This window comes from Oncorhynchus nerka, linkage group LG1, assembly GCF_034236695.1.
Source record: "Oncorhynchus nerka isolate Pitt River linkage group LG1, Oner_Uvic_2.0, whole genome shotgun sequence".
NCBI lineage: Eukaryota > Metazoa > Chordata > Actinopteri > Salmoniformes > Salmonidae > Oncorhynchus > Oncorhynchus nerka.
Genome location: NC_088396.1, coordinates 30,570,650 through 30,592,511, shown reverse-complemented (window position 1 = coordinate 30,592,511; position 21,862 = coordinate 30,570,650). Strand labels below are relative to the sequence as shown.

At 45.0% G+C, this 21,862-nt stretch overlaps 1 protein-coding gene across 1 annotated transcript; it reads right to left on the bottom strand.

Annotated features, from left to right (window-relative positions):
- Nucleotides 1-323: 323 nt before the first annotated feature.
- On the bottom strand, nt 324-20,909 carry LOC115116193 (E3 SUMO-protein ligase RanBP2-like). The gene is given in 17 exon segments (XM_065017994.1): nt 324-3,273; nt 3,457-3,630; nt 3,751-3,893; nt 4,002-4,275; nt 7,859-8,004; nt 8,154-8,264; nt 8,417-9,140; nt 9,263-9,465; nt 9,583-9,669; nt 9,771-9,926; nt 13,551-14,870; nt 14,873-15,430; nt 15,433-18,771; nt 19,167-19,323; nt 19,441-19,674; nt 19,851-19,946; nt 20,280-20,909. Coding segments are annotated over 17 exon segments (8,604 nt in total). The 5' UTR covers nt 20,856-20,909; the 3' UTR covers nt 324-2,967.
- Nucleotides 20,910-21,862: the final 953 nt, after the last annotated feature.

Sequence of the window (21,862 nt, the reverse complement as noted above, 5' to 3'; positions counted from 1 at the left end):
GGTGGGATCTTTTTCTGTCGGAAAATGAACTAGGCGAGAGGAGGCAGTGGAAATGCCTTTATGCACAAATATTTATATCATAACCGTTACGTCGAAGGTAAACTTGTAGTCACACAATGATATGGTGTGAGGTCTTCCCAATACAACATGGGAAACAATACAGTTTATTAGGCTAAATATTAAATAAATTATGATGAACTTCCCAGGGTAGTGAAAATGCACAATGATTTCGATGCTCCTTTCCAATAAATATTGAGGGTCTTATTCTGATGACATGATGATCGATGCTTGAGTGCCATTTGACAAAATGCAATGGAAACATATTGAACTGTAGATATTTAATAGGCACGTGAAAACTTAGGCAAAAAGTGTACATTTTTTGTCCACAACGTCATCACTCACCGATTTTTATCGGCAACAAGTCTGTTTGGTGGAAACACACTACTGGTGGGAAAATGTGCATATTTTCTTTATGCGTAGGCCTCTTTCAGAATAGTCATATGAAAAGCTGTCACAAATTGGATTGAAACCTAGCTACTAGAACAAACAAATGTGAGACTGTTGTTCATTGACTACAGCTCAGCATTCAACACCATCGTGCCCACAAAGCTCATCACTAAGCTAAGACCCCTGGGACTCAACACCTCCCTCTGCAACTGGATCCTGGACTTCCTGACGAGCCTCCCCCAGGTGGTAAGGGTAGGCAACAGCACATCAGACATGCGGATACTCAACACGGAGGCCCCTCAGGGGTGTGTGCTTAGTACCCTCTTTGTACTGCCTATTCACCCACGACTGCGTGGCCAAGTACGACTCCAACACCATCATTAAATCTGCTGAAAACACAACCGTGGTAGGCCTGATCACCAACAACAATGACATAGCCTATAGGGAGGAGGTCAGAGACCTGGCAGTGTGGTGATTGTGGGCTACAGGAAAAGGAGGGCTGAACACGCCCCCATTCACATCGACAGGGCTGTAGTGGAGCGGGTTGAGTGCTTCAAGTTCCTTGGTGTCTACATCACCAACAAACTATCAGGGTCCAAACACAACAACACAGTAGTGAAGAGGGCACGACAAGGCCTATTCCCCTTAGAAGACTGAAAAGATTTGGCATTGGTCCCCAGATCTTCAAAAAGTTCTACAGCTGCACCATCGAGAGCATCCTGACCAGTTGCATCACCGCCTTGTATGGCATCTGCTCAGCATCCGACAGTAAGGCGCTACAGAGGGTAGTGCGTACGGCCTAGTACATCACTGGGGCTAGGCCCCTTAGTTCTAGTGAAGGGTAAATTTAACACTACATATATTATAGATAATTCTGTGCTTCCAACATTGTGCCAACAGTTTGGGATGGCCCTTTCCTGTTTCAGTATGACAATGCACCTGTGCACAAAACGAGGTCCATACAGAAATGGTTTGCCGAGATAGGTGTGGAAGTACTTGATTGGCCTGCACAGAGCCCTGACCTCAACCCCATCGAACACCTTTGGGATGAATTGGAACGTCGACTGCAAGCCAGGGATAATCGCCCAATATCAGTGTCCGACCTCACGAATGCTCTTGTGGCTGAACGGATGCAATTCCCAGTAGCAATGATCCAACATCTAGTGGAAAGCCTTCCCAGAAGAGTGGAGGCTGTTATAGCAGCAAAGGGGGGACCAACTCTATTTTAATGACTATGATTTTGGAATGAGATATTCAGCGAGCAGGTGTCCACATACTTTTAGTCATGTAGTGTATGTTTGAAATCGTACAGGGCATCCTCATAATTATCAGTATAAAGCAACTTTTATTTCTAAAGACATTCTCCAGCATCATTTATATATTGACAGTAAGAATTGTTTCAACTCCAAGTGAGAGCGTCTGCTAAATGACTTAAATGTAAATGTAAATGTAAATATTTGTCAACAGAATACCATAGAAGGTTCTTCCACAACCACAAGATATTATGTCATCCCCCTCCCAAAGTGTCACACAGTAGGTTATAGTTCTTCATATTCCTACTTTCAGAGTTTAAGATGAACAAGGTTCGTCTCAATGATTTGTACATTATGCATGTACAATGTATACACAAAAACACACCACCACACCTAAAAGTATTCACAGGGAGCAGGAGAGAGGAACATAGTTCAAAATTAACAGAGGTTGGTTTTTAAACAAGGTTTCTTGGTCATCTCAATTAAGGCTTAACTATGCAAAACAATCAAGTTAGGGAGCTTATGAAGGAACCAGTGTTTTCAACTCTTATTGGAACACATGAAAAGTGAATGTGCATTATACACAAAAATCCAGACTGGGGATTCACACAGTCACATGCTGCCCTCAGGGTGGGTTAGCACTTATGAAAAGTAGACCATCTCTGTCTCAAATGACACCCTATTTCCCCTGTAGTACACTACCAGAACCCTTTGTGCACTCCACATGGGCTCTGGTAAAAAAAATGAAAAAACATGTTTTACATTACATGAGGTATGGGGTCTCATTTGAGATGTTCCTACTATAGTTGTCCACTCCACAGTTTGAAAGCCTATCACTGTCCAGTCCATGGTCAGAACGAAGGCCGATAGACATCCAGTCAGTGACCAGATCTCAACCCTACAGTTGAGTTGTCAACAGTCAGTGAACAGAGCGAAGCTCTACAGTTGAGATGTCAACAGTCAGTGACCAGATCTCAGCCCTACAGTTTAGTTGTCAACAGTCAGTGAACAGAGCAAAGCTCTACAGTTGAGTTGTCAACAGTCAGTGAACAGAGCGAAGCTCTACAGTTGAGATGTCAACAGTCAGTGACCAGATCTCAGCCCTACAGTTGAGATGTCAACAGTCAGTGAACAGATCTCAGCCCTACAGTTGAGATGTCAACAGTCAGTGACCAGATCTCAGCTCTAGAGTTGAGATGTCAACAGTCAGTGACCAGATCTCAGCCCTACAGTTGAGTTGTCAACAGTCAGTGAACAGAACGAAGCTCTACAGTTGTCCACATTCGGTGATGACAATCTTCTTGCTGGGTTTGCCAGTCTTGGTGCCCAGCTTTCCCATGCTGCGAACCACATCCATGCCCTCTCTGACGAAGCCAAAGGCCACGTGTTTGAAGTCCAAGTGCTCAGCCTTCTTCAAAGTGATGAAGAACTGGGAGTTGTTAGTGTCTCGGCCGTGGTTGGCCATGGACAGCAGCCCCGGGCCTGTGTGGCGCACGTCAAAATTCTCATCCTCAAACTTGTGCCCGTAGATGGATTTCCCTCCTGTCCCATCCTGGTTGGTGATGTCTCCACCCTGAGGAAAGAGGACAATACAGAGACCGGACCAAGCAGAGTTATACATTCTTGCAGAGGTTTACAAAATGTTTTATGTTCCAAGAGGCACTAACTGTGACCTATGTTTTGGGAAACATGGTATTGAAGGTTATGAAAGCACTTTGGCTCTGATTGTTGTCTGGTTTGACTCCCCGCTTCTCACCTGACACATGAAGTCGGGTACGACCCTGTGGAAGACAGTGTTGCGCAGCCCGAAGCCTTTCTGTCCTGTACACAGCGCTCTGAAGTTCTCAGCTGTCTTGGGGACGATGTGAGAGAACAGTTCTATGGTGACCGTTCCCAGGGGCTCGTCGTCAGCGGAGATAGAGAGGTACACCTGGGGGCAGGGTTTAGTGGACTCTTTAGTACAATTATTAAACATTATTGTAGGTGGAGGGGACAAAAGTAGTAGGCTAGGCGGCCCACCTATACATTAGCAGACAGGGGAAACACTGACCTGGGGATTGGCGTCTCTGGAGAGGGATGAGGCCTCTGATTGGCTCATATAACTCTGACACTCACAGAAGGTCTTCCTGAAACTCTCGGCCAGCTCTGCGGTCTTAAACTTGGCTGCCAACTGTTCCACCTTACCCTCACCCTCTGGATTTTTTTGTTGTTGATAAAAAACATGTATCAATTCAAATTATATACGAATCAATATATTTACGTAGCTTTGTGTGTGTGTTGCCGAGCTATGTATAGACCTACCTGAAAAGTCAGTAGCTGTCCAGACTAGGGCTTGGTTAGAGGTGTTCATGGGTTTGAGCTCCATGCTCTGACAGATGGTGTGATTGGCACAGACCTTCAGCACCTGCTCCCTCCTCATCAGCACCCGGTAGAACCTCTTATCGGGGTGGAAGAGGATCTTGATGTCTCCCACACCCCTCTCCTTCCACTGGCCCAGGTCTCTCTCCCAGCGGTACAGCTTGGTACGCTTCTTAAACAGGATCTCCTCATCCTCCTCCCCTGACTTAGTCTCCACCTGGACAACACAGTTACACACAGGTTAATGACGAGACCAAGGGCTCATTAATCAGGAGGGTGTAAGATTACAGAACTCATATAGAAATGTATTGAGTAGAACATCCAAGATTCTCTGTCATATAGATAGAATGTGGAGTAATGCCAGCTCTAGACTAAGCCTCCACCTAGAACACATTTAGTCAGTTATAACGATGACGTAGAGTCTCTGCTTGGAACTCATTATTAAAGGAAAGGTTCACCCATTTTGAATGTTATATTGTTTTTGTGCATCTATGAGTGATGTTCTATCGATTCCCTGGGTAATTTCATGTTTTCATGTGTATCAGAGTTATTGTGGTTCGAACAGGCAGAATTGCCTCCGGTATGACGTAGCACTGTGATAAAGTCGCTCTCACTACACTGGAAATTCATCCGGTGAAATTGCAGAGCGTGAAATTTAAACTACAGAATTATATTTAACTTTCATAAAATCACAAGAGTAATACATCAAAATAAAGCTTAACTTCTTGTTAATCCAGCCGCTGTGTCAGATGTCAAAAAGGCTTTACGGTGAAAGCACACCATGCGATTATCTGAGGACAGCGCCCCACATACTAATGCATAAAAACATATTTCAACTAGGCAGGTGCGCCAAGAAAGTCAGAAATAGCGATATAATAAATGCCTTACCTTTGATGATCTTCTTCTGTTGGCACTCCAAAAGGTCCCAGATACATCAAAAATTGTCCTTTTGTTCAATAATGTCCTTCTTTATATCCGTAAAAACTCAGTTTAGCTGGCGCGCTTCAGTCAATAATCCACCCAGTTTCCCTCCATCAAAATGCATACAAAATTAATCCCAAACGTTACTAATAAACTTTTCCAAACAAGTCAAACAACGTTTATAATCAAACCTTAGGTACATCTAGTGGAAGCCCTAGGAACTGCAATCTGGGAGGATTTCGCCTTATATTAAAGGTGACAGCCATTGAAAACAGTTGTAGGCGGAAAAATTATTTTGGGGGGATGGTTTGTCCTCGGGGATTTAGCCTGCCCTATCATTTATATTATACTAACAGACATTATGTTAACAGTTTTTGAAACTTTAGAGTGTTTTCTATCCAAATCAACCAATTATATGCATATCCTAGCTTCTGGGCCTGAGTAACAGGCAGTTTACTTTGGGCACGCTTTTCATCCGGACGTGAAAATACTTTAAGAGGAATACGCCTTTTAAATCGCAAAATACATGTCAGATTTCAATACTGGCCGATGTCACAACTCGGGCGGAGGTCTTCTCTCTCGAATGTGCCGTTGATCCTATTTTTGCGATATTCCTACCTCGAAATGTTTTATTTAATATAAATATCCATGTTTTTATATTTGTCTACTCCGGGGTGCATTGCATGGTGCCGTTGCCAGAGATATTATAGAAAAGAGATAGGAATCCAATGAATGAATGAATGTGTACCCCCACTCAGCAGACTAACGACCAATCACGTTCACGTTGTAATGCTGCGTCACATGGTTGCTAAGCTAATCGTCACGCAATCCTTTCTCAAAGTTAGTGTATGTCGATAAACATGCATATTTTCCTTGCAAGTATGCAATGTTACGATTCCAAAGCTATACGGTATTACAGATATCAAATTATGTATCTCACCTCTCGGAAGAGATTTGTAATGTTGTACTTCTTGTTGACGAAATCCATGCTAATGTTGGATTTTTGAGCAAGCTCCCAATAAACTCCCATTCACTCCTTGAAGGAGAGCACTCCTTATCCCAGAATGGACTGCGCAACCCATTGACATACCAAGACAACGTTTCGCATGTGCCTTACAGACTCCACTCTGTAAGGCACATCGATCTGCAGTTTGAACACGGTGAGATTGTAGACTCCTAAATTGATAGTGCAGTTTGTTTAGGAGATTTTACATGTAACTAACATGCTGATATTATCTTCTGTATTATAGCGTGTAGCTGTGTTTGCCCGTAGAGAGAGCATTGCATTGTGGATTTTGTAGACGACTTGAGATGCAACAAATTTCCATAACAATTTTCTATGTTGCTACAAACCTTATTATGTCACCAAAATGATTATAAAAATTTAAAAAATGTTATTTAACCCTGTTATTTAACCCTTGCAGACGACACAACAGTTGTAGGCCTGATCACCGACAACAACAAACAGCCTATAGGGAGGTCAGAGACCTGGCCGGGTGGTGCCAGAATAACAACCTATCCCTCAATGTAACCAAGACTTAGGAGATGATTGTGGACTACAGAAAAAGGAGGACCACGCACGGCCCCATTCTCATCAACCAGGCTGTAGTGGAACAGGTTGAGAGATTCAAGTTCCTTGGTGTCCACATCAACAACAAACTAGAATGGTCCAAACACACCAAGACAGTTGTGAAGAGGGCACGACAAAGCCAAACCCCCCTCAGGAAACTAAAAAGATTTTGCATGGGTCCTGAGATCCTCAAAAGGTTCTACAGCTGCAACATCACTGCCTGGTACGGCAATTTCTCGGCCTCTGACCACAAAACACTACAGAGGGTAGTGGGTACGGCCCACTAGGTGGAGGCTTAGTCTAGAGCTGGCATTACTCCACATTCTATCTATATGACAGAGAATCTTGGATGTTCTACTCAATACATTTCTACCAATTACATCACTGGGTCTAAGCTGTCTGCCATCCAGGACCTCTACACCAGGCGGTGTCAGAGGAAGGCACTAAAAATTGTCAAAGACCCCAGCCACCCCAGTCATAGACTGTTCTCTCTACCTTTTTAGTTTGCATGGCAAGTGGTATCGGAGGGCCAAGTCTAGGTCCAAAAGGCTTCTCAACAGTTTTTACCCCCAGGCCATAAGACTCCTGAACAGGTAATCAAATGGCTACCCGACTATTTGCATTGTGTGCCTCCCCAACCCCTCTTTTTTATGCTGCTGCTACTCTCTGTTTATCAAAAATGCATAGTCACTTTAACTATACATTCATGTGCTCCTGCACATTGGCTAACCGGGCTATCTGCATTGTGTCCCACTCACCACCCGCCAATCCCTCTTTTACGCTACTGCTACTCTCTGTTCATCATATATGCATAGTCACTTTAACCATATGTACATACTACCTCAATCAGCCTGACTAACCGGTGTCTGTATGTAGCCTCGCTACTGTATATAGCCTGTCTTTTTACTGTTGTTTTATTTCTTTACCTACCTATTGTTCACCTAATACCCTTTTTTGCTCTATTGGTTAAAGCCTGTAAGTGAGCATTTCACTGTAAGGTCTACTACACCTGTTGAATTCAGCGCACGTGACAAATAAACTTTGATATGATTTGATTTAAAAATTTTAAAATGAGTGGTTTTATGTGTATTTTTCCTTTAAACAGATTGATTGGGGTAAGGCCCTGCGTTAGACTGGTGTCCTGTCCAGGCGGTGTACTTGTACAACAAGCTGCCTCACTACAGAAACTGGTCTGCTCCTATGAGCCGTTCTGGCTCGCACACGCCAAGGCTACTTACTTTACTTCATAACATGACATTCCCAGTAAGAGGAAGTGGAGATAGATGAGTAGCAGTGCATTGATAAGTACCTCTGGTAGAGAGACTATGGGTTCAAAGTCAATGCCCACATTATTAGTGTCCCCTTCATCACACTCCTCCTCCCCTCCCTCAGCTTTGGCTGGGGCTGCAGCTCCAAACAACGTAGCCCCAGCGTTCGCAAACGAGAAGTTGGAATCTAACAATGAAAGATAAAAAGTTAAATGAAATGTTTGTTTTCACTGAAACAAAGCTCGGTTGTCATGGTGACGAATAGAAATCTTAAGAACACACATCATATTGAATGTTCTTCAGTCAATCGTATTCAGAAAACTTAGAAGTACCAACCTTGTTTTCCAAAGGCAAATTCCCCCCCAGTGTTCTGTGCCAGATCAGCAAAGGAGAATCCTTCCCCTCCTAGAGCACTGAAGCCCAATGAGCCAAATGAGTTAGGAGCATCTGTAAAAGAGAAAGTAAGGAAGAGAAGACATCTCAGTTTGCTGCATTGGTGTCAGAAGTGGAATTGTGTTGCTGGGAAGACATAGAAGGCATTGCCTAGAGTTAAGTGAGGGTAGAATTCAAAAGGCTTTGCAGTGATAAATGTTTCATACCCCGAGTAGTGGTTGTAGTAAAGGTAGTATTGGAGTCAGGCTCAGAGGTCTTCTTGGCAGACAGGTCTATAGGGCTGCTGCTAATAGCTGTAGGAGTAGAGTCTGACTGATCTGGAGCCTGTTTCCCGCTGCTGGCAGCAGGGTTTAGAGTTTGACAAGAAACACAACTGCTTGCAGACTCCTCATTTCTAACAAGACACATGTCACACTCCCACTGCCCTGGCTTTTTGCCAAACTGTGCACCAAATCCAAAACCAAATGAGGGGGTTACCAAAGCTGGGGGACTAGCAGCAGGTTTTTCTGAAGGGTTTGGAGTGGTAGCCTGCTCCCTGCTGCGGGAGACGGCAGTCTGCGATGGTGTTGAAGTGGAGTCTGACTGATCTGGAGTCTGCTGCTCCTTTGTAGAGGACTGGACCTCTGCCTCCTGAATGGTTAATGACTGAACTGAGACCTGTTCTTCTGCTGTAGAGGACTGGATGGTAACCGACTGTTCTGTGGCTTGTTCCTGGCTACCTTGGGCTGAGAATTCAACCTCCTGGATGGCTAAGGACTGAACTGGGACCTGTTTTACTGCTGTAGTGGACTGGACTTCTGCCTCAGACTGATCTGAAGCCTGTTCCTGGCTGCTGGGGTACTGGTCTGGGACCTGTTGTTCTGGCACTGTATCGCCGGTGCTGGAGGACACATCCTCAGATGAAACAGGTTCTGAGCTTCTCTCAGCATCCTAAAACACAATAACTAAAACAGTTAACATTTGCTTGAGAGAACCACTTTCAATTTCTTAAAACCCAATGCCACATAAGTTGTTTACATTTGTGCAAACAAATGCATATCATATAATCTCACCAGAGCCTCCTGTGCTTTGCGGAACTCTGTCTCAAAGTCCTCTGGCTTGTCCTTCTCTGCCTCGCCGTCGCTGCCTACACCACAGAAGAAGGTTGAAGGCAGCTGCAGGTTCCTGGCTTTCTGTTCCTCCTCTGGAGTTGGCCTCTTCTCCCATAAAACCTCAACCTCCGGGTCCAGACCTTTAACACCTGCCTCGGCCTGGCCTGCAGAGAGGAGACGAGTGGAGCAGGTTATTCGTGAAGTAACTTTTGAGGAGAAATTTCACCCCAACCTGTCCTATTCATACCCATCTCTATAGCTGCTTTGGCCATGAAACTTACCAGAACCTGCACTTGCAGCCTCTCTCTCAGGAGGATCCCGGTACAGTTTTCCATTCAGGGCTTTAACTGCTGTCTCAAAGTCCTCATCTGCAATATTCACAGCACAAACTAAAGTTAGCAACACTGTCAACTACAATTACCAAACGGTTGCTCATGCAGGTAAAAATAAGTTTGAGAGTGTTTCTCACCATCAGTCTGGTCGTCGCTGGTATATCCTGGTTCGTTCTGGTAGCAGAAGAAGGTGAGAGGCAGCAGGAGTTCCCTAGCCAGTAGAACCTGCTCAACTGTTGGCTGCCTCACATAAACCACTTCCACCTCACTGTTGGCCTCCGCATGGGAGGGTGCTATAACACAACACAAATGGTGAGACAACTCAGTCAGGAGGCTCCCTTTCTACAGAAAAGTGTACAGAACAGAGAGACATTTAGAGCAGGAACCGATTAATACAACTATATTAATCTCCAAGGGGAATTTGATTTATTATTATTATTGAAAATTGCATCTACAGAAACTGTAATTTGATTCTAAAAGGCAGGCTAACATTTTATTAACTAGAAAGTCACAAAACCATTTCACTAAGCAGATAGGTGCATGTCTAGGGTTAGTTCCTCATCAAAACACATGCATCTAAAAAGAAATGACACCGTGCATTTCACCACACCGAGCGAGAAGTCCCCTATATCTCTGACAATGCTATTACTACTGAGTAAGTCAATCTCAAAAGCATCATAAACATTAGAACCATGGAGCTATAGTGTACTGTACATGAGGCCAACCATAGAGGATAGCAGTTATACCATTTCTTCCTGCTGCTCTAAAACTAATTCAACGATTACTGTCCAGTGGTAGAACAAGTTTTGCTTGTGACATACAGAACATGCTACCGGAGTTTCAACTCTGGCTCTTTCACTGGGACATATTGTAAATCTCTGGAACAAACCGAACCAGAGTGGGATTTGATTTTACACGGTTGCTACACATCCTGGACTACAAATGTGTCTGTGACAGCACATTTCTGTCAGCAAGCATGGCTGGAATCTCCCCGTGTCTCCTTTTAAACAGAGGGAGAAGTACTCTGAATCGCCGTCAACACAACTGGCTGCTACCAGGAACGTAGTCATTTCACCCCTCCAATAGCTAAACAGCTATCCTAACTTTCATCTGTAGAAATCTATATTTCACTAGAGTAAGAGTTACTGTTGAGTATCACACATGGGCATGCAGCTCATTAGGTTGTTGTACTATAGGTTTGTACAGTGCATTCAGGAAGTATTCAGACCCCTTCCCCTTTCCCACATTTTGTTAAGTTACAGCCTTATTCTAAAATGGATAAAATAAATAAAAAATCCTCCTCAATCTACACACAATACTCCATAATGACAAAGCGAAAACATTTTTAGAATAAAAATTAATAACACTTTTTTTTTTAACCCCTTTTTTCTCTACAATTTTGTGATATCCAATTTATATTTACAGTCTTGTCCCATCGCTGCAACTCCCGTGCAGACTCAGGAGAGGCGAAGGTCGAGAGCCATGTGTCCTCCAAAACACGATCCTGCCAAGATGCACTCTTTCTTGACACACTGCTCGATTAACCCGGAAGCCAGCCGCACCAATGTGTCGGAGGAAACACTGTAACCGATGACCGTGTCAGGGTGCTTTCAACCGGACCGCCACAGGAGTCACTAGAGCACGATTGGACAAGGACATCCCGGTCGGCCAAACCCTCCCCTAACCCAGATGATGTTGGGCCAATTGTGCGCCGCCTCATGGGTCTCCCGGTTGCGGCCGGCTGCGACTCAGCCCGGGATCGAACCCGGATCTGTGGTGATGCCTCAAGCACTGCCTTAGACTACTGCGCCACTCGAAAGGACCAGAATTTTTTGCATATTTAATTCAAATAAAAAAACAAAGAACTTATTTACATAAGTATTCAGACCCTTTGCTATGAGACTCGAACTTGAGCTCATGTGCATCCTGTTTGCATTGATCATCCTTGAGATGTTCCTAAGACTTGATTGGAGTCCACTTGTGATAAATTCAATTGATTGGAAATGATTTGGAAAGGCACACACCTGTGTGTGGTCCCACAGTTCATGTCAGAGCAAAAATCAAGTCATGAGGTCGAAGGAATTGTCCGTAGGAAGGGTACCAAAACATTTCTGCAGCATTGAAGGTCCCCTAGAACACAGTGGACTCCATCAATCTTAAATGGAAAAAGTTTAGAACAACAAAGACTCTTCCTAGAGCTGGCCCCCTTGCCAAACTGAGCAATTGGGGGAGGTGACCAAGAACCCAAATGTCACTCTGACAGAGCTCCAGAGTTCCTCTGTGGAGATGGGAAAACCTTCCAGAAAGACAACCATCTTTGGAGCACTCCAACAATCAGGCCTTTATGGTAGAGTGGCCAGACGAAAGCCACTGCTCAGTAAAAGGCACATGACAGCCACCTTGGAGACAGGCAAAAAGGGTCTAAAGGACTGACCATGAGAAACAAGATTCTCTGGTCTGATGAAACCAAGATTGAACTCTGACGTGAATGCCAAGGTTCAGGTCTGGAGGAAATCTGGCACCATCCCTACAGTGAAGCATGGTGGTGGCAGCATCATGCTGTGGGGATGTTTTTCAGCGGCAGGGACTGAGAGAATAGTCAGGATCAAGGGAAAGATGAACAGAGTAAAGCACAAAGATCCTTGATGAAAACCTGCTCCAGAGCGCTCAGGACTGGGGCGAAGGTTCACCTTCAACAAAGTAGTGAGTAAAGGGTGTGAATAGTTAGGTAAATGTAATATGTTTATTTTCTATACATTTGCAAAAATGTCTAAACCTGTTTTTGCTTTGTCATTGTGTGTAGATTGAGTAAGACCAACGTAACAAAATGTGGGAAAAATCTACATCTCTGAAAACTTTCCGAATGCACAGCATGTTCCACTCGTTGCGTGCTGGTTAAGACCGGCTACCAGGCAAGGCCAGACAGGTGCCAGCTGTGTAGGTGACGTGTCACAGAACACACACAGTGTAGTGACAGAGTACCTGGGGGCTCAAATTGGGTGGATGAGGTGCTGGTCCAAAAAGTCTTTGGGTTATCTTTGAAAAGCCTAAAGTCCAATCCTACAAAATAATGGTTGGGCATGTGAGACAAACTAGAATTGGGGGTGGTTGGATTAAGAAATGAAAATGTATTAATGCATCTTTGGTTAGCTTCAAGTTGCTGAACGTCATTGCATTAAGTAAGCGTATTGGATTAATCCTATATCAATCTTTCTATATTTCGGTCCTGTCCCATAGAGAATGCTAGAGTCTGTAAACTCACGGGCAGCGCCATTGAGGCAATTTCCATTATTATCACCTCCTCCTTCTCCTCCTAGTTGGCAAACAAACTGAAAGGGTGCACACTGCCACCTAGTGTTTGCTCAGAAGTATAATTTACTGGCAGATGACTCGGATGAAATCATGTGATCCTTCCGTAACCCATAGGAAGACCCACCCAGTTGACTACTTTAAGAATGGTGGGGAAAGGACATAGTTAGAGGACAAAAGTGTGACACCAATCTGGCCCTCGAGGACTGGAATTGCCCAGGCCTAATCTAGAGTCCTCTAACTATGTCCTGTCCCCATTTCTGCCTTCATGAAGACAAAGCCTGCAATAAAACTTGTGACTGCATTATTTTGTATAATATACTAAATGTAATGGATTATAATCAATTACATCGGCTATCATATCAAACAACCTATATCAAAATAGCAAATGTGAGGAAGAGTGGAGTTAGGCTAATGGGAGTGACGGTTATGTTCTGTCCTACGAACACAAGGCTGCTGGGAGGAGCAATGGGACATGAATGGAATCACAACACAATGGGGTCAAATTATGTGAAAACTCCATAATGGGCGTCACCATTCAAAAACAAGCAGTTTACACAACCACAAGATCAACAAAAACGATCAAGAAAGGAAAACAAAAGGCTTACCTTTTTCTGAGATTTTGAATGCAGTTAAAGGCTGGGAGGTCCGACCGCTGTCTTTAACCTTGGAGCTCTCTGGAGAACTATCCTCCTTGGATGATGGTGGGCTGCTGCCGAAAAACTTTTGGAGAGAGTCTGTTCCAAAGAGGAACTTGGGTGGGGACATCACCATCCTGGAGAGGTTGAGAGGGCTATGTGGAGTACCGGTGGAGGACTTACAGTCAGGGGTGTGTAAAGTCTCATGATACAGCTCCGTCCGTTCTGTGGTGGTCTCCTCCAGGATGGCCACAGCAGCTTGTCCACACACGGTTGTCCCCGTCGCTATTGCTTCCTCCTGAGTAAGGGTCTCACTGGAGGCCATTGGAGTGACCAGAATCTCTTTCTCTTGGGCAGTTTTAGCCTGGTCAAATATATCTCTGAAGGAGTTAGCCACATCCTTCAGTTTGAATCTCACAGCTAACTGCTCAACATTTCCCTTAGTTACCTCGGCAAAGTCAATAGCGCTCCAGACCCAGGCCTTCTCAGCACCCTTCATGGGCTCCAACTTCATAGAAGATGTGACCCAATGGTTGGCGCAGATTTTCAGGACTTGGTCTCTCCTCATGATGAGTCTGACTCGTTTGGTATCGCAGTTCTGCAGTATCTTGAGGTCTCCGATGCCCCTCTCCTTCCACTGGTTCAGGTCTTTGTCATAGCGATACAGCTTTGCCCTGTGGCTGAAACACACGTTTTCATTCTCCTCTCCAGTGGAGATCTCCACCAGGTCTGGCAGGGGAACCACAGGCTCAAAGTACAGGCCGTCCCGCTCCTCCTCCTGGCTAATGTCCTGCTCCTCGTCCGCAGACACCCCGCTCTGGTTCATTTTGGCCAGCGACTTGGCGGGACTGACGACAGGCTGGAAGCTGAAGTTGAAACCCTCTGTGGATTCTCCAAAGCAGAAGAGGTTCTTTCTGATTGGGCTGCTTGCCAGGGGTAAGGCGTAGACAGAGGTGTCAGCACTGTCGTCCAGAGCCTCCTCTCTCAGGTCATAGTTGTCCCATTCTAAGGTAGGTCCAGTGTTCTCTGCGTGGGGCTTGATATTTAGACCAGAGGGGTTACTGGCTGTCGTGATGTTAGCATGGCTGTCGTCCTCCTTGATCTTGGTTTTGTCATCGGTCAGGAAAGATTTAAGATCTTTCAGGCCGGACTTCATCTCCTCTGCCTTCTGGATGAGATGTGCAGTTCTGCCTGTGTCAACAAGCTTGTGAGGAGTCTGCAGTGGGATGTCTAACAGGAGCCTCTGACACTCCTCAAACTTCAGCTTGAACTCCTCAGCCAGCTCAGGGTTTTAAACTTGGCAGCGAGTTGCTCCAGTCTGGCATCTCCATCAGAGAAGTCATTAGCCAGCCACATCCAGGCCTTGTCGGAGCCAGCCAAGGGCTTCAGGTTCATGGTGGTGGTGATCCAGTGGTTGGCACACACCTTCAGGACCTGCTCTCTCCTCATCAGCACCCTGAGCCTGCCATTGGTGGCGTTCTTCAGGAACTTGAGGACCCCAACGCCCCTCTCCTTCCACTGGCTGATGTCTCCGTCAAACCTGAAGAGCTTCACTCTCTGGGAGTAGAGGGCCTGTTCGTCCTCTTCTCCTGTGACCAGGTCCACTTTCTCTGGCATCTGGACCACAGGCTCAAACTGGATATCGTCATTATCCTCTGTCTTGTATATGCCCTCTTCATCCTGGTCAGCTGAGGGGTCTGCCCTCTGGTTTGACTGAAGGGATGTGAACAGCTGCTCACCAGCACGGGTGAAGCCTTTGAAATTGGAGTCAGTCTGACCAAACTGGAAGTCTCCTTGTGAGTTTTTAGCCAAGTCTGCAAAACTGAAGTCGTTGGGTTTGCCAATGAAGAGGGATTTTCATCCTGACCCGTCTTGTCCACTGACAGCACTGATGGATATACACTGACACCAGATTCCTTCTCTCTGTGCTGCTCTACGATATTCTTCAGGAACATTGACGCAGACCCTGAAGAAGGAGTCTGAGTTTCAGCTGGTAGGGTTTCCTTTGCAGTTTCCTGAGTGCCAAACTTAAAGCCACCTGCTGGTATGGGCATGGTGAAAGAGAAGCCTGCAGCACTGGGGGTACTGCTTTCAGCCTGAGGAGGGGTCTCAAACTTGAAGGATGCAGGGGAACTTTTATCAACTTTGCCTGTGCCAAACTGCAAAGAGCTGTCACCGTTGAAGTTTGCTTTAAACCCAGTGCCTGTGGGTTGAGTAGAGGCAGTCCGACTCCCGAAGTTAAAGCTGAAGGATGAGCTGGAAGTGGCGGCTGTGGCTATGCTCTTAACATTGGGATTGGGCATCTGACAGGAGACACATTGACTAGCAGAGTCGTTGTTTCTGACTAGACATGCGTCACAGTCCCACTGTCCCTCCTGCCTGGCAAACATGGCCCTAAGAGAGGAGCTGCTAGCATTGGGGTTGGGTGTCTGGCAGGAAACACACTTAGAGGCAGATGCATCATTCCTCATTAGACAGGTGTCACAGTCCCATTGTCCATCCTTCCTTGAAAAAGCAGCACCAAAGTCTGACACTGTTGGCTCTGTTGTTGGTGCTACCTCTACTGTTGACTTTGCTGTAGGGTTAGGAGTTTGACAAGAAACACAACTGCTAGCAGACTCCTCATTTCTAACAAGACACGTGTCACACTCCCACTGCCCTGTTTTTTTTCCAAACTGTGCACCAAATCCAGACCCAATTGAGAGGGTTGCCAAAGCCGGGGCACCAAAGGGCATGTTTGAGGGCTTTGATTCTGCTGCTCCATCTACATCTGTTTTGGCTACAGTGTTTGGAGTTTGACAAGAAACACAACTGCTTGAAGAAGCCTCGTTTCTTACAACGCATGTATCACAGTCCCATTGCCCTAGCTTTTTGCTGAATTGGGCACCAAATCCAGACCCAGTTGAGAGGGCTGCCAAAGCCGGGGCACCAAAGGGCATGTTTGAGGGCTTTGATTCTGCTGCTCCATCTACATCTGTTTTGGCTACAGTGTTTGGAGTTTGACAAGAAACACAACTGCTTGAAGAAGCCTCGTTTCTTACAACGCATGTATCACAGTCCCATTGCCCTAGCTTTTTGCTGAATTGGGCACCAAATCCAGACCCAGTTGAGAGGGCTGCCAAAGCCGGGGCACCAAAGGGCATGTTTGAGGGCTTTGATTCTGCTGCTCCATCTACATCTGTTTTGGCTACAGGGTTTGGAGTTTGACAAGAAACACAACTGCTAGCAGACTCCTCATTTCTAACAAGACACGTGTCACACTCCCACTGCCCTGGTTTTTTGCCAAACTGTGCACCAAATCCAGACCCAATTGAGAGGGTTGCCAAAGCTGGGGAAACAGCAGCATGTTTTTCTGAAGGTCTAGGAGTTTGACAAGAGAGACAACTGTTTGCAAATGCCTCATTTCTTAAAGTGCATGTATCGCAGTCCCACTGCCCTGGATTTATGCCGAACTGCACACCAAATCCAGAGCCAAATGGCATGGTTGAGGGCTTTGATTCTGCTGCAACTTTTGTGGTTTCTTGCCTCTTTCCAAACTGGGCACCAAAACCAGCAGCAGGTATATAAGTGGTGCCACTGGTTCCAAACGGAAAGGAGGAGGGTATCTGAGCTCCAAAAGACCCAAATCCTTTTCCAATAGATCCTGCGCTGCTGGTGTCTTTTGATGAGTCAGCTCCAAATCCAAAAGTAAATCCTCCCACTGAAGCTGCCCCACTAGTAAACCCTTTGATGTCAGTAGCCGGTGCGCTGTCCAGCTTTGATGGGGCATTAGGGTTGGCAGTCTGGCAGGCAACACACTGCATAACTTTAGCTGCATTTCTTACACAGCACACATCGCAGTCCCACTCCCCGTACTTCTTTACAAATTGGGCAGCAAAGTTTGTCGCCAATGGAGCAGAGAGTTTAGGAAAATTATTTTTCCTATATGACTGATCTTGCTGCATTTTTGGAGATTTGGGAACGATCTTCTGAGCCTCTTCAAACTTTGTCTTGAAGAGCAATGACTCGTCTTCCGTTTTGAACCGGATGGCCAGTTGCTCAGGCCTTGGTTCCTCATCCGCATAATCAACGGCATTCCAGACCCAGGACTTGTCAGATCCAGCATTTGGTTTCAGGAGCATATCTGGCGTGATGTAGTGGTTAGCGCAGATCTTCAGAACCTGCTCCCTTCTTATCAGCAGACGCACTTTCCCTGATGTATTGTGCTTTAGGATTTTGACTAAGCCAATACCTCTCTCTTTCCACTCTTTTGTCTCCGCATCGAATCTGAACAGCTTGGCCCTGTTACAGAACATCTCCTCCTCTTCCTCCTCTCCAGTCTTCACGTCTACTTTGTCAGGGAGGGGCACAATAGGCTCAAAGTGAGGCCCATCCTCGTCTTCCTCCACATGAGTGCTGTTGTTATTGCTCTCGGCTCCCTTCTCCTCCTCTGCTGTGTTTGCCAGCCCAAATACCGGCGTGGTTACATCAGTGAAACTAAATGGCTGGTCAAATTTTCCAAACGGGTTTGGTTTGTCCTGGATCTGGATTGAGTCATTAAAGGAGAACCCATGAGCGCTTTTAGTGCCAAAGGTAAAAATCCCTCCCTGACTAGGAGGCACTTGGGGCTTCCCCTCTGAGGGGCCCTCTGATTTGGTGGGAATGTCTGACGTTAGAAGCTTCAACAGGGTCTCACTGTTTTTGGACTTGAAGGTGAAGTCTCCGTCATTGGATTTAAAGTTGAAGTTGAAATTAAAGGCAGCGGATGATGGAGTGGACTGGGCGACTATTCCAGCACCAAAGCTAAGCACTTTAGGAGGCTCAGCAGGGATCGGCTGGCCAAAAGACATCTTCCCAAAGTCCACAGGCTTTCGCTCAATGCTCTTAGCTGGTTGGACAGGTACGACAAAGGGCTTGATGAAGTAGCCAGACTCAGGGATGGGAGGGTTTGGGATGGGCTGTGAGTCATCCCCAAATCTAAAAGTAAATCCTCCCACTGAAGCTGACCCACCAGTAAAGACTTTGGTTTTAGTAGCCTGTTTGTCTTGAGTCACGTCCTGGTCCTCGTCCACAGACACTCTGATTCGGTTCAGCTTGGCCAGGGACTTGGAGGGACTGATAACTGGTTGGAAGCTGAAGCCAGAGGTGCATTCTCCAAAGCAGAAGAGGATTTTCCTCATTGGGCTACTGGCTAAATGAAAGGCAGATCCAACTTCAAAAGGAAAACAGTTGGATAAATACATTTTAAAAGGCACAATTGTTATTATTTTTTCCCTAGCCAAACAGCAGCCAGCCACATGGTTAGTTTTAAAGCAGTGGGGTGGGGCTGGAGAAATGTAACCTCTTTCAAATAAATAACTGAAATGATGCAAGGACAAGATCAAAGGATAGATTTAAACATAATTTTTAACTATAAACACTTGTTTGTGTATCTTGTGGGTTATGCTGAGGTAATACGTGTGTACTAAGCTCCTGAGACAAGAATCAATGTGTATATATATCAATAAATATGGCAGATTGGACTTTTAATTGAACAGAGCATATAACATATATATACCACTAAAATATAGTCTTCATTGTTCTGTATGCATGAGATATAAGCTTTACCTTTTCTAGATATCTTTACCATTTCCTCATTGAATACATTCTCCATTCGGTCTTGTAGTTCAGAGAGTGACTTCTTGACATCCTCAATGGAGACATGAGGGTTAAAAGTGCTGGGTAAGCCCTCAATTCCCGGCGGGACAGAGAAAGACTGGAAACTCTATGAGAGATCGGAAACAAGGTAAAGTCATGTAACCATAGAAAGGAGATTTTTTTGGAGCATACCACAAAAGTCTGGAGAGGCTGTTTCCTCTGTTAACAGAATGAGTGATGTCACCTTGAGAAAATGGATGTGATCCTCTGTGTGTGAGAGCTGCTCCAGCTCAGCGTCCTTCCTCCTCAGCTCAACCACCTCCTCCTCCAGTTGCTTCAGGTGTCCTTCAGTTCGACTCACTTCAGCAATCTCCTTGGCTTTGATCAGCTGCTTCACCTTAGAGCTCCTTCTCTCAATGGAGCGGATAAGCTCAGGAAAGATCCTCTCACTGTCCTCCACTGCTGCCTGTGCAGAGCTCTGTTAGGACACAGAGAGGACAGGGCCCACTTCAACCATTCCGCTCACTCAGCTCTCATCAGGACCCTAGTCAGCTTGTTCCCCACAGTGGGGCTCAGTGGGATTACAGTTTCTTAGACAAAAATAAAGTCATTTTTTGAGAAGGCCATCAGCCAAAGGACCTCTTCAAGAATTACCTTGATAAACTGTATAGACTGTCTCGCCCCCAATACCCCCATCTCCGTCTTCTGGATTCTCTGCTTTAATATCTGCTGTTTCTCATCCAACTGTTTCTGAACAAAAATGTAAATATTAAATACATCACAAAAACACCAAATCAAAGAAAGTATTGTGCTATGTACAATATCAAATGTTGATAGATTTTAATATTTTAAAAACCCAACGTAAATCAAAACCGTGAGGTAATAAAAATAAGAAAAGTATAATTCAAATGTAGAATAGATTTAGAATGTAGAGTAGACTTCATAAAACAATAAGACTTAATAAGAGGCACAGGATATTTTATGGTGCATCGGGCTTTTTCCTGTTTGAGCCCTTAGAACACTTCCTTAGTAATCAACTGTGGTAATAGACATGAGAGTGAAATACAAAGCTCATGTCCTTACCTGTTTTTCAGTTCTTTCTGCTGCAGCTGACACTGTATCATGGCCTTTATGTTCATCCACTGTACAAAGATAACAGATACACTGCTGATCTGTACGGCAGTAAACCTCCAGCAGTTTATCATGATGAGAGCAGATCATCTCATGTAGTTGTGTGGATGCTTTGACCAGCTTGTGCTTCTTTAATGGAGCTACTTCATAATGAGGCTGTAGATGAGTCTCGCAGTAAGAGGCTAGACACACCAGACAGAATTTCACCGATTTTAGTTTTCTCCCAATGCAGAAATCACACTCCACATCTCCAGGTTCAGCATAACAGTGAGCAGCTGAAGCAGCATGTAGTCCTGTATTCTTCAGTTTCTCCACCAATTCAATCAGTAGAGTATTTTTGTTCAGAACAGGCCTCGGGGTAAAGGTCTTTCTGCAGTCTGGGCAGCTGTAGACACCGTTAAGATCACCCTGATTCCAGCAGTCCTCAATACAGCCCATACAGTAGTTGTGTCCACAGGGAATAGCCACCGGATCTTTCAGTAGATCCAGGCAAATTGAACAATTCATCAAGTCCATTGCATCTGCCATTATAGTAAACACATCAACAGGCTGAGCAGCAAAGTATCACAGATCAGTTTCGTTTCTCTGGAAATGCTTGTTGTGTGGGAGATTGGGAACGTTTCCTGATTCGGTGGGTGTTGTTTGTGCTGTACTCTGTCTGTAGGGGGTGTGGTGTTGGACAGAGGCCAGGCTAGGATTGTTAAAACAGGACTCTGTCTCTTTTAGGAAACGTAAGTGATGGAAAGTTAAAACTGATCAAATGTATCCACACTTTAACTAACAGATTAAATAAACAAAAGGTGTATTTTTCATACCTGTATTTGCAGGTAGAAAAAAGTGTTGATAGTATTAGGTTCTAATTATCAGAGTAAGAACCAGACGGACACTGTGAAAGCTTAAACCAAGTTTATTCTTCCCAAAGGATCGAACAGCTGAACAGACAAAGACATGGTTACAATAGTAGTGGTATATGTACCCCACTTTAGGTGGAATCTCAACTTGTTCTCAACTAGCCTACCTGGTTAAATAAAGGTGAAATAAAATAAAATAAAAAATAAAAAAATAAATCTCCTTGTCGCTAAACATTGCTATACATCTTTATTGCTAGGCAGGAAACCAAGTGATATGGGCAATAAACGGTTCCTTTTCCCTTAACGTGACCTGACCTCGACCCCCTTATCCACGGCTCTCTCCCCTTATCAGTACTGCCACATGACTGCTTTCCCTGCATTCAGCCCCTCCCACCCACCATAACACTCCCTCCTACAGACATCTCCTGGTGTAAACTCTGGGCTATTGCACCCCTCATGTCTCTATTAGAACTAATGATTAATAATAGTTCAAGCTCAGAAATCCAAACACATCAATAGTATAGATTCTGGAATGTTCATTCATGTTACCGCTTCTAACTCAAACACGCCAGCAATTTAGTGATGGGTCCTTTGCTATTGAACAGATCTTTTTCGTGAACGTCAGGAACCAAATCGTGAAAGAGACGTTCATTTTGGCTCCCTGATTTGAACCTACTACTACTG